We start from the raw sequence: 13163 nt of genomic DNA on the forward strand, positions 1-13163 counted from the left end.
ACTCCCAGGATCCCCCAGCCAGCTGTGGGTACTGTCGTTCAAAAATATTTTTTCTGAGGTCTTAAATCAGAGGCAATTTACCTATTTTATGACTTGAAAAAAGTGGCAACCCAGGGAATTTGGAAGGATAGAGAGCAACAAAAACACCTTTGAGGTGCTGAACCCCTCCCCCTACCAACTTAGATTGATTTATTCTCTCTCCATGGAGTGATTCCCACTTGGAGTATAATAAATAATAATAATAAATAATAAATAAAAACTTTATTTATATACCGCCCTTCGAAACATCAGGGCGGTTCACAGCAATAATAATAATATACAAATTATATAATCCGCATTCCAATCCGGCTCTGCTACGTGAAGTGATTCCAAAAGGTCCCCTGTTCTCCCTATGAAGAGGGACTTTTTGTGGAATTGCTGTTTTTGTTGGGAACGCTTGCCATTCCTATTAGATAGAGCCGGGAAGGCAGCAGCCCTTCAGCCGGTCACCCACCCCCGGGAACCCCTTTGGAAGGCTGTGACCCTGACTAGACACTCTCTCTCTTTTCTTCCTTTTGCCCTCCCTTCGCTTCCCTTCCCTTCCCTTCCCTCTCCTTCCTTCCTTCCTTCCTTCCTTCCTTCCTTCCTTCCTTCCTTCCCCCTCTCCCCATTTTTTTCCTACCTTCCCTCTTTCCTTCCTGCTGCCGCTGTTTGCCCGGTAGTGGCCAGCACAGCAGCAACGCCGGAAGCCCTGCCAGCACCGGGCAAGTGGCGGTGGCTTTCCCCTGTAATGGGAGTTTGGCTTGGGCTGCATCTGCACTGCAGAAGAGGGAGCAAGGCAAGGCTCGGGGACCCAGGAGGAGGAGGAGGGCAAGAGACATTTTTAAAAATAAAATAAAAATAGAAATAAAAATACAGTCGGCCCTTCTTATACACAAACTTTTTTATACACAGATTCAAGCATACAATGAATCCTTTCTTGTCATGATATGACCAAAATACAATTTAGGGGCTGTACAGATAGGCGATATCCATCTGCCCCTTTAGTGGCCAGATCAGTGCCACAGCAAACGCATGCTGTGGCACAGTTCTGGCCTCTAGAGAGCACAAAAAGGAGCTGGAAAAACGGACTCCTTTTTGCACCCTCTAAAGAGCGTCATAACCACGGTGCCACAGCTTTCTGATGACCTTTCAATGCTGCATCATCTAGATGCAGCACTGGGGTCACGCCATGATGCCGCACGCCATCTAGAAGGGTGCTGTGCCGTGGCTCCGCCTACAGGCCAGCACAAAGTGCCGGTCTGTATAGCCTCTTAGTCATCTTTGCTTCTAGGGAGAGTTTGGGTCTGATTTGCTCTAGGATTCATTTATTTGTCTTTGTAGCATTCCATGGTATTCACAGAATGCATTTCTAGCACCACACCTCAAGTGAATTAATTTTCTTCCTATCAGCTTTCTTCCCTGTCCAACTTTCACAGCCATACATAGAAATGGGAAATACGATAGCATGGATAATCCTAACATTAGTATTCAGAACCAGCATGGTATAATGGTTTGATCATTGGAGACCAGGGTTCAGTTTTCAACCTGACCATGAAACCCCACTGAGTGACCACAGGCAAGTCATAGGACATTATCAGATGGGGGAAAGCCGGGAGTAAAAGGCATACTCCCAGCATAATTGCACAATCACAGTGAAGATTTTCACACAATGTCATGCTCATCCAGGATTTATCCCATGAAGTTCCAAGAATGCTCCAGCAACAAACCATTCCCTGGACTTCCCTGTGAATGGTTTGTTACTGGAGCATTCCTGGATCTTCATGGGACAAGTCCTGGATGAGCGAAATGTATCTGAAAATCTTCAGTGTGGTCGCGTGATTATGCTGGGAGTATGACTTTTACTCCAGGCTTTTTTCCCCTGTCTGATAATCTCCATTAAGGGAAAGTAATGGCAAACCCCCTTTGCCAAGTAAATCTCTGGTAGGCTCGCCTTAGGGTTGCCATTAATCAGAAATTACTTGAAGGCACACAACAAATACATCTTTACACTTCAGTAGCATTCAAAGATATAGCCATGTTAGTCTGCAGAATCAGTATTTAGTGAGACCTTGTAGCACCTTTGAAACTGAAAGAAAGAAGTTGGCAGCATGAGTTTTCATAGACTTCATAAATGCATCTAAGGAAGTAGACTGAAGTATATGAAAGCTCATGCTGCCAACTTCTTTCAGTTAGTCTCAAAGGTGCTACAAGATCTCTCTACTTCAGGAGCATGTTAACAGTTAAACAATAGTATTGTTGATACTTACTATTCAGCATCAAACATTGAATAACACTGCAAAAGGAGCTGTGGTTCTGTTGTCTGGCAATGACTGCCAGACTGCCTCAAAGAGTAGTGGGCTCAACTTCTTTGGAGGTCTTTCAATAGCAATCACATGGGCATCACTTTTTTTGTATTGCTACATAGCAGGGAGTTAGAACAGATGGCTTTTACAGCTCTGTCCAGCTCTATGATTCTTAGAATGTATGATTCTAAGTGGAATTGATCTTTCAATCAATGCCAAGAAGCACTTCTTGTTGACCCAGTTCCACTGCCTGGCCACCAAGCATAGCGCTCCACCATGCAGTAGCTTAGCAACAGAGAATCATAGTGCACTCTTTTCAACAAGTCCCATCCCTTGCCTCTCACCTTCTCTTTGTTTCGCCAGCCAGCCAGTCTTGGGAGCTGATTCATTCTTGTTAATTGGCTGGGTTTCTTCCAAAATGGCCACCTCAAGCTCTGCCTCATCAAAGAAATCTATTGAGGTGCAGAAAAAAGATGGAAGGGGACCAGAAAATATGTAAAGGATACAAAACAGTGCATAATTAAAACACACACACACACACAAAATCCATTTTTAACCTTGTTGCAAGTTGATTTGAATCTCATTTTTGGAAGAAAGGTGAGATATTAATGAAATAATTACATAAATGATAGAGGTGAGGATTTGCAGCTAATTTTTGAGGACAGAGAAGCCTGTATACAAATTACATTCTCTGGCCTGAAAGCTTCAGTATCTAATTTTTGACACATGTTTTAGGTGACACGGAGATTAAGAGTGCACTTTTTACATGTGCAGAAGCATTATCCTTTACCTATTTTTTAACCAATAGTTAACTGAACCACTTGACTTTTGACAAAGAACATATATTTTGTGGTAGAGACAAGTATGGAGCAGAAGCTTGACTCAAATTAAAATCAAGTGATGTATTCATCAAGTTAGATTGGACAGAGGATCTGATGTGAAAAAAGTGAGGAACTGAACTACATGGACAAATAACCGGGATCTAAAGAAGATAAGGTGCTTAGGAAATAAAAGTTTAGTCCTTCCTTATTTATGGTGTGCCTGCACCAAGTACAGGCTTTCTGTCCGCAGTTTGAGCTTCCATGGACAGCAAGCCCCAGCTTTCTGAATGGGCATGCGTACATGCGATGGCGCAAGCAGGAGCGCACATCCATTAAGAACAGGACTTTTACTATCGTTTTTACCACATTTTTTACTATCTGCAGGGGGATCCGGAACGGATCCCTCATGAATAGCAAGAGTGCACTGTACTATTGGCCATGTTGGCATCAGAAACTACAATTCCCATAATTTCATCGCATTGAGCCTTGGCAATTAAAGTGGAGTCAAACTGGATTATTTCTGAAGTGTTGGTGCAGTCTTCTTGGTTCGTCAACCCAGTTTGGTGTAACTTAATGTAAGACAGTTTCAGATGAGATGAAGCAAAGACTGGAAAAGTCTCTCTCTCTCTCTCAGTCTCTCTCTCTTTTTTGGCTTCACCTTCCAGAATCCCCCAGCCAACATGGACACTGACCATGCTAGCTTGGGAATTTTAGGCTGTATGTACACTGCAGAATTAGTGCAGCTTGACACAACTTTAACTGCCATTGGTCAATGCTATGGAATTCTGTGATTCATAATTACACAAGGTCTTTAGCATTATCTAGAGCTCTGGTGCCCCACCAAACTAAAAATCCCAGGATTCCATAGGACAGAGCCATGACAGTTTAAGCATGGTCAAAAGTGCATTAATTCTGCAGTATACCCCTGTACAAAGAGCTGTGGAATTGTGGGGAGGGGGAGGTCAGAACGTTTTATTACCTGAACAGACTGTCTGGCTTTCCCCTTGACCACAGTTCTGTGTCCGGTTCATCTGTACAGAGTTGCCCCACATATGTGCACCAAGATGGGCTTCTGGGACAGATTCCACTAGGAAAGGGTTGTTTGTACCTAGAGGTTGAGAGAAGCAAAATTAGAAAGGCTATGGGTCCACCAAGGGTACAACATCTGGAGGGTGAGGGCTGTGTTCTAATGCTCACTGTTACACAGGCTGTGTTCACTGCAAGATTCCATGAGTGGGATGCGCTCCTCAGCCTTACGCCTCCCAGAGCGTCCCTTCACCTTGGCATCTGTATTGGCCTGAACCATAAGTGGCTCTTGGCGCTTGCGACGTTGCTTCTTTTCGATGATATGGCGCTGAAAAAAATACGCAGACAGGCAGTTTGGAGAGAAAGCACCAAGAGTATGGTTGAAAAATATACCCAGTTTATTGTATAGATTTCTAAAATTCATATACCGGTATTACTTTTCAATGGCTGGTCAGTCATTCCGAGGCTGGTTATGTAATTTAGTAACTCGCAGCCATCTTGAACAAAAACAGATATTTTGTTCATAGTGGGGGGATCCATTTGGAACTTAAATTACAGCAATCCCAACAGGTTTTCAGTTCTTTAATTGCCTTCCTTCTTACATTGCAATCATGTTGTACATGCTTCCTGGAAATAATAAATCCCACAGAACCCTAGGAGACTTGTTTCTGATTAGATGTGAACAGGATTTCTGACTCCTACCTGTTTTAACATATCAAAAGAATACATCTCCAATGTAGAAAACTTTCTTTTCTTTCTGTTTGCCCTTATGGTTAAGTCTTTCTTTTGACATATTTTTTCATATGCTTTTTCATGGGGTTATCAATATAATTGTTACTAGGTGTGGGAAGATGGCTCTTGTGTAAAACTCATTGTCCTTGTATCTATATCACTCAATAAAAGCTATTTTGTTTTTAAAATATTGAAAGAAAGGGCTTTTGTTAAAAAAAACCCAAAATATATTAGAATCATTGAGCTAAAACAGCATAAGTTGAAGTTTTGCAATTAGAGGAAGGTTGCCTCCAGTGCATGACACGTGGGGTGCAACAGATGATTTGTCTCTGCTCTCAAACCACTTTTTGTATTTGGGACCCTTTAGTGGACTTCACAATTCTTATCAGAGATGGGAAGAGTATTCTGTAAAAGACAACAACTCTTGAAGTAAATTTTTACTTCTTTAAACAAATCCAAACATATAGAAGCCAGCAAGCCTGAAGTTTGTTCACACCTGTCTTGTGAAATGTCTGTGACACTTGCTTGGTCTTCATAAATGAAGCTTAGGGGCAAAACAGACAGCCCTTTTGCACTGCTGTCCTGGCAGCTTTGGAGCATGGCATTTATACATCGCATGTCCTAAAGCTGCCCTAAAGCGGCCCTAGTCATTTACATGTGGGCGACTTCAAGGCACTCTGGCAGCACAGTGTTTATATGCTGCACTCCTCTCTAGTGTCTTAAAGCCGGTTTCCAGCCACAGCAGGGCAGGAAAAGGAGGCCCTTTGCCAGCCAAAAAGGAGCAGCTGTTTGCCACTCCTTTTTTGGCCGGGGTAAAGGCAGCTTGGAGCCGTGGTGTGAGTTCACCATGGCCCCAATCCATCTTTGGAAAGGGTGGCTTCAAGCTGCCCCTTCTGCCAGTCTGTTTTGCCCCTCTGTCAGTAATTATCTACATCTAAAGGACTTTCCACCCCAAATGCAAAGCTAGCTCCATGGGTGAACTTTAGAAATTCCCAACATCTCTCTTTTGTTTCTTGGAAAGAATCTGAATGTGCCTTAACGGTGTAAGCTCCCTTTCCTGCTGAATGCACTAAAATCATAACTACTCCACAGTAAGTACAATTGGATTCATTGGAATTAGGCTTGCGTTATTTTAAAGAGGAAAGTGTTCTGGTTAAAAACAAGAGATCTGCAAAGGTATAATGGTATGATGCTTGAAAGAATTGTTACAGCATGAGTTGTGCAGCTCACTTAATCGGATGCAGGGAGTATGAGAAAGGAGGTAAAAGTCGGTTATGACTAGACATTCATGTCAATTGACTACCTTTACCTTTACTCATTCACTCACACATGCTCTCTCACTCTCTCGCGCGATGGTGACATTAGATAGCCAAGTCAGAGAGAAATGAAATGTTGAGAGTAGAGTAATATCTTTATTTTCCATCAGTTAAATGTTGTTGGAGTGTGATGGGAGCTCTCTCACCACTTTTTACCAAAAGCTAGAGGCGGGATTTTTTGGAGCAGTTGTCCCAACTTTTTTGATGCTCTATTCTGACCATGCTACAGGCAAGCATGAATGCCATACCTCTCCTGTGTCCTCCACACATAGATAAGTTACAGCCATCTTTTCCAACCTGGAGCGTAGTTATGATTCAAGTGTTGGACTAGGACTCCAAGAACCCTGAGTTCAAATCCCTGTTTAGCCATGAAAACCCACTGGGTGACCTTGGGCAAGTCACACTGTCAGCCTAATGGTAAACCTCCTCTGAACAAATCTTGCCAAGAAAATTCCATGGTAGGGTTCTCATCAGTCAGCGTTAACTTGAAGGCCCACAACAACAACAACAACAACAACAACAACAACAACAACAACAATGGCCAACTGCAATGTCTTTTCTTTTTAAACAGGCTAACTAACTGCAGTTCTCTAGCTCAAGAGAAGTTTCAAGGTGGCCCTCAGCAAGTTACTTTGTCCCTCCTTTTGACATCCCATAAATCTGGCCCTGAAAATTCCCCATTCTAGCCCTCAAAAAGGTACCTGGAATTCCAGTTTCTGCTTCCGGATGAATGCTGCCTCATCGTTGCCATTGCTAGAAGAAAAAGAGGCATCCAGATCAGGCGGTGAACCAGGGAGAGAATGGAGGCGACGGTACAACTTCCGGTACATTTTGAGATTTGGTATCACTCTGCCAGCTTCAAGGCAACCCCACATCCTGGTAGGTCAGTTCCCCCCAGGATTGCTGGTTTCCTGGAGATTCCAAATGTATAATGCTTGAAAGGCCTTTGTGACCTCACAAAAGCCTCAGGATAGAGACATTGGTGGGATAGGAAAGTGGTTTCTTTGCTATGGACCATTCAGTTGTGTAAGGCCAGGTTGGACCATCTCCAGATGTGATTGACTCAGCTTCCATCATCCTGCATCAACATAGCATAGTCTGATAGCTAGGGATGATGGGAGCTGTGATCCAACACATTTAGAGAGATGTATGGCAGAGAGCATCCATCTTCTATATTGCCTTCTTTAACTGTGAGGATGTTTACAAGGGAAAGGCATACCCTCCACCTGTCCCAATTTGGCTGGCACAGTATTCTGTCATTAGTACTCTGTCATCCCAAATTTTCAGCTGCTTTTAAAATGGTCCTGTTCCTGTCTCCTTATCTCACCACATTGTATTTTTAATGAATATAAACTATGCTAGCAAAATTTAATATTCCAAACATTTTTTAAAAATTGTTTTAGGTTAACTTAAAATAAGCAGAAGTTTAAATAATGAGACCTAATCCCGCACCAAAATAGTAGTAACTAGGTAGTGGCATAGTGGTTGAGTGTTTGACTACAATTCTGGAGACCAGGGTTCGATTCCCTGCTTGGCCATGAAATCCACTGGGTGACCTTAGGCAAGTCACATGCTCTCAGCCTCAGGGGAAGGCAATAGCAAACCTCCTGTGAAGAAATCTTGCCAAGAAAACCCCATGATAGGTTCTCCCTAGGATCACCATAACTCAGAAACAACTCGTAGACACACAACAACAACTGGACCCCTGGGCCAAATAGGTGAGGAGTCATTGGGCTCTCTTCCAGATTTCTGAATTTACAGCTCCCATAATCTCTTGCTATCAGTCAAATTGGATGAGGTTCTGGAAGCTGAAGTCCAAAACAAGAACAAGATAAATTATTTGGTTTCTGATTATGCATAAATGTTTGCCCCAGCAGGCATGTGTTTTAGGAGAGGCATTACAACCACTGTTTCCTTATTGTAAAAGCCATTAACTTTAAAAAAAGGCATAGGACTCTTTCACACGGGGTTAAATTGGAAGGTTAAAGTAGCGCCAATTCGGTGTTATCCATCGGGTTTGTGTTATTTCACAAAAGACGATTACACAAGATCATAGGCAATGCGGGGTCAATGTGGATGCTCCAAGGATCATTCTAGGATCACATAAAGTCGGAAAACATAGAAGTTAGAAGTCCTTTTTCGCATGTGAATTCGAAGTCAGTTCGAATTAGCTTTGGTATGGAATACATTTTCACTTCTGCCCTGGGATAACCCTCCATCATTTAAGACTTCAATTCCCATGATCCTCTTCAGCGGCTCGGTTTCCAGGTCACCTAGGAATTTCTCTGACTCCCTTCAGAAACAGGAGCTGTTTCGAAGGGAAAAACAGCGAGTGGTGAAGGGCAAGGATGAACCTGCTCATGACTCTTGCCCCCGCTGTCCACCTCTAACTGGGCATGGGGGGGGGGGTCCCCACTTGATCTCCCCAGACAACCTCTTGTCCCAGTCATGTGCAAATATTTAATTCCATTGCTGTGGTTGCTCTGCTTGCAAGCCTGTAGTTTATTTTTATTACTTTTTGTATCTGTGAGTTTGTATATACATGTATATATGTGTATATACATAAGCACATATATATGTACATGTGCACATACATATATATGTGTATGTGTTTATACATATATGTATATATATTTCTGTATATATGCACACATATATGTGTATATATAAATACATACATGTATATAGGTGTATATGAATATATGCACATATATATGTGTGTATGTAAGTATACATATCTATATATACATACATATCTGTATATATACATGCATATATGTATATGCATACATATATACAGGCAAATGCATATGCGTATACAGGGATATATATATATATTTACATATATGTGTACACATATATACATTCACTGTATGGATGTATATATATGAGCATACAGGTGAAAAAAGAGAAAAGGATAGTTTTGAGACCAGACGAAACCTGCATGTTGGGAAATGGGAAATGTGAATGGATGAAATAACGCAAAATGAACAACAATGCGAAACAATGGACAGGAAGGAAGCTTTGGGGTTCACCTGGAAGTGTACAGAGGTCAGAACACACCCCTGTGCTCTCTGCGCATGCGCAAGTTTGTTATATCAAAGTCTGGAAAGCATGGGGTAGGAATTGATGTGATGCTTCCTGCGAACTAGCGTTAGATTAACTTCGCATTGGCCGCTGTGTAAGTCTTTGTGTGTAATACCTAACCACATTATTTCACAAAATTTCAAATTGAGCTCACTTTTTCCTTCGTTCGGGATTGAGGGACATTCTCCCGTGTGGCCCTCTGGCTCTTGTTGGAGACCAAATCCTGTCTTTCCCCACCATTAGTTGTGCTAGTCAGGGCTGATGAGAGGTACAGTCTAACGCCTGGAGGGCCATATGTTCTCCCTGTCTGTTTTACAAGAAATGAGTTGCCTGAATAATTGGGAGTGTCTTTTTAATTGTTTTAAGCATTGTTTCATTGATTAATCTAACCAATTTAGAGTTCCAGAGCAATGGTTAACATTCTTCTGTTGCACATAGTTTTGAATTATCTCTCTGTGAAACCATTAAGTACACAAACATCCAGACTCAGTGTCTTTTTCCCACACGTTTATGTATGCCAGCTGAAGCGATAACATATGAACACCTTCCATGGAAAGTTCAGTAGGCCTTATCCCTGCTTGCTCTCTTTCTGCCAACAGAAGCAGAAGAATTTTTAGGTAGGCTTTTGAATTGTGAATTTTATGGAACGGTAATATTTGTATAAATAATAGTTCTCAAACCTTGACCCTCCCAGTGTTTGGGACTTCAACTCCCAGAAGATCTATCCAGCTTGGCCAACAGTCAGGAATTTTAGGAGCTGAAGTCCAAAACATCTGGATGACCAAAGCTTGGGAACCATTGGTAAATGGTGTGCTGTTTTCTAATCTTTTTATTTTATTATATTTCTGTTGAAACCACATTTTAAATATGTTTAAGTGTTTTAACTGTAATCTAACATGTTTTTAATAAACATAATGTTTCATTCCTTTTTAGCTTTTGTACATTAGTGTTTTAGCTATATCTTTTAAAATTATTGTAAGCCACCTTAAATCTCATTTGGGAGAAAGGTGGGATTTAAAATAAAATAAAATAAAATAAAATAAAATAAATAAATAAATAAATAAATATAAACACAAATATATAGTTAGACAGCTATATAGCTCTGTGTGTAATTTTTTCCCTTAAAACTCAGGAGTGGGTGGAGGGCTTTTACATGAGGATTCCATGAAGCTGTACGAAAATGGTGCAATTAAAATTGGACCATCCAAGCCAGAAAGAGAAGGCAGCATGGTATAATGGTCTGAACATTGGATTATGACTCTGGAGAACCCACTCAGCCATAGAAAGACACTGGGTGACCTTGAGAAAGTCACATGCTCTCAGCCTCAGAGGAAGGTAAAGGCAAGACCCACTCTAAACAATTCTTGCCAAGAAAATCTCATGACAGGTTTACCTTTAGATTGCCATAAATCAGAAACAACTTGAAGGCACAAAATAACAAGCTAGAAAGGCTTCATGACTGTTAGGCTAGCCCCTAAACATTTGTTGACATTAGCAACTGGTAAAGAGCATTCCTTCTTCTCTGCAAAATGGTATGTGCTTGTAAGAATGGGTCATTAGTGCCAATCCTCGCTAGTCCAAATGACAGCATCAGAGATTAGCAGAATCAGTAAGAATGATATACAGTCATCCCTCCATATTTGCAGTTTTGATATTTGCAGATTTGATTTTCACGGATTTCATTAATATGTTCTCTCTAGGACTGTCTAGGTCTTCCAGTGCAACTCTGTGGTCAACTTTAACTAAAAGTTGCACTGAAAGACCTAGAGATTCCTAGACAGAATACTCTACTAGGCATTTGTAGCTACTCCAGCGCTGTTCTATGGTCAGTGTATGTTAGACATTGACCACAGAGTTGCACTGGAGGACCTAGAGATTCCTAGAGAGGTGTCCTCTCAGGTAAAAACAGTGTTTTTGTTATTTGCGGTTTTTCCATATTCACGGGGGTCTTGTTCCCCTAACCCTAGCGAATATGGAGGGACAGCTGTAGTCTCGACAAGAAAGTGCTGAGACTGTGGTGTAACACCAGTCCAATGCCTCTTTGTCCCTTGGGCTCTGCCTTCACAAATATGTTACAATTCTATAAAAACCTTACCATGCTGGACTGAATATCCAGAGACTGGAAAATTTCCTTTTTCAGATTACACTAATCAATATGACATTACAGTACTCATATTGTCATATTAAGTGTCGTATTGAGGATGGAACAAGCTTGTTTTCTGCTGCTCCAGAAAACAGGACACGGAACAATGGATGCAAGCTACAGGAAAAGAGATTCCACCTAAACATGTTCATTCCTAAGGACTGGAGCACAGCTTTGGTGCAGCTTCTGGCCTCTTAAGATGCATGTGTCATTTAAACAGCATACCACCAAAGCGAACCGAAGCAACTTTATTTTGGCCTGTCTGTTCAGGCCCTAAGTAGACTTTTTATTACTGTATGTTATTTACAAAGTTTCCTAACAGGACTTTTAATGAAGGCTTTCTCCAAAACATAATCAAAATAAAGGAAGAGTCTGGAAACAGGACATTCTTTCTGAAGGTATACCAGAATGTCCTGCATCTCACTCTCTCTCCTGTCTTGTTCACACTGTACAAAAGAAATTCCGTTGCAAGACTGTGATAAGAGTCCTGCAAAGAAACTTTATATAACTTTGTGGTGGAGTCTCCTTCTTTGTGGGGAGTGCTTTGACTGTGTATTTCTGCATGGCAGGGGGTTGGATTGGGTGGCCCTTGTGGCCTCTTCTAACTCTATGATTCTAATTGCCAACATTTGTATGGAGTCTGAATCAGACTTGTTCATCACAGAAAACCTTTATAACTTTGTTGTTGTTACTGTGTGCCTTCATGTTGTTTCCAACTTAGAGGTTTTCTGGGGCTGAGAGTGTGTGACTTGCCCAAGGTCACCCAGTGGATTTCCATGGCTAAACGGGGAACTGAACCCTGGTATCCAGAGTCATACTATGAGTCTTAAACTGTCTCTCCATTAAGGTGTCCTGTCCCAGCAGACCATCCTGGCGGACCAGGCATCTTGGGTCACTACTGTCCATCTTTCATTCTGCTGTCCTTAACACAATCAAACCCAGAACTTAACTGATCAAAACAGCTCCTTCAGTTTCCCTGTGACAGGCTGCCTAAATTGTGATTGCTCCTTTATCTTCCTCTAAATTTCTCCCACATCTTAGTCAAAACAAAAAACAAAAAAACTTTTCTAATTTAAACAATATAAAAATTACAGTATTAGCAATTCATTTGCAGAGCAATTTTAAAAAGCTCAGCAAAATCCCAAGTTGCACAGGAGAGGCCAGGAAAAGCCATCTCTGCAAGGGTTCTCAGGTTCTGGGGCATGGCATCCCCACATCTCTGCTACTCCATCTATTTTACTTCTTAATCCCTCCTGTTTTTAGCACTAGACATCAGGGTGGGGACCAGTAGCGTCACTGGGGGATGCGGGGGTTGTGGACCACACCAGGTGATACCCCAGAAGGATGTCGCAGGCATTTTTTGGCCCACACATGAGCTCCTCAAGCTGATGCGGGATCTTCCCAGCCCGAAACCAGCTTTCCCTGGACTGGGTGGGCTCTCCCCAGGCTGCAGCCGGCTTTCTCTAGGCCCACATCAGCTTTCCCTGGGCCGGGTGGGCTCTACCCAGGCTAGAGACATCTATCTTCAGGCCAGACCGGCTTTCCCCAGTAAAGGTTCAGTGCTAGGGAATCCTGGGACTGTTAGTTTATTGTGGCACCAGAGCTCTTTGATAGAGAAGGCTAAATATCTCAAAAAACTACAGTTCCCAGAATTCCCTAGCATTGAGCCAGGGCAGTAAAAGCGGTCTCAAACTGGTTTATTTCTGCAGTGTGT

At 42.0% G+C, this 13163-nt stretch overlaps 1 protein-coding gene across 7 annotated transcripts in view; it reads right to left on the reverse strand.

The window, feature by feature from the left end:
• TULP2 (TUB like protein 2) overlaps positions 1 to 13163 on the reverse strand; it is a 42741-nt gene that overhangs the window by 17827 nt on the left and 11751 nt on the right. For all 7 annotated transcript variants that reach the window (XM_089479910.1, XM_089479912.1, XM_089479914.1 and 4 more), the window contains 4 exons: positions 6921 to 6972; positions 4343 to 4499; positions 4125 to 4253; positions 2669 to 2776 (listed from right to left, as the gene is read on the reverse strand). In XM_089479910.1, coding sequence (XP_089336036.1) covers positions 2669 to 2776; positions 4125 to 4253; positions 4343 to 4499; positions 6921 to 6972 — 446 coding nt within the window. The remainder of the gene's footprint in view (positions 1 to 2668; positions 2777 to 4124; positions 4254 to 4342; positions 4500 to 6920; positions 6973 to 13163) is intronic.

Source organism: Sceloporus occidentalis, unplaced genomic scaffold (genome assembly GCF_023333645.1).
Source record: "Sceloporus occidentalis isolate IW3139 unplaced genomic scaffold, rSceOcc1.0.p SCAF_14, whole genome shotgun sequence".
In the NCBI taxonomy this organism is placed as follows: Eukaryota; Metazoa; Chordata; class Lepidosauria; order Squamata; family Phrynosomatidae; genus Sceloporus; species Sceloporus occidentalis.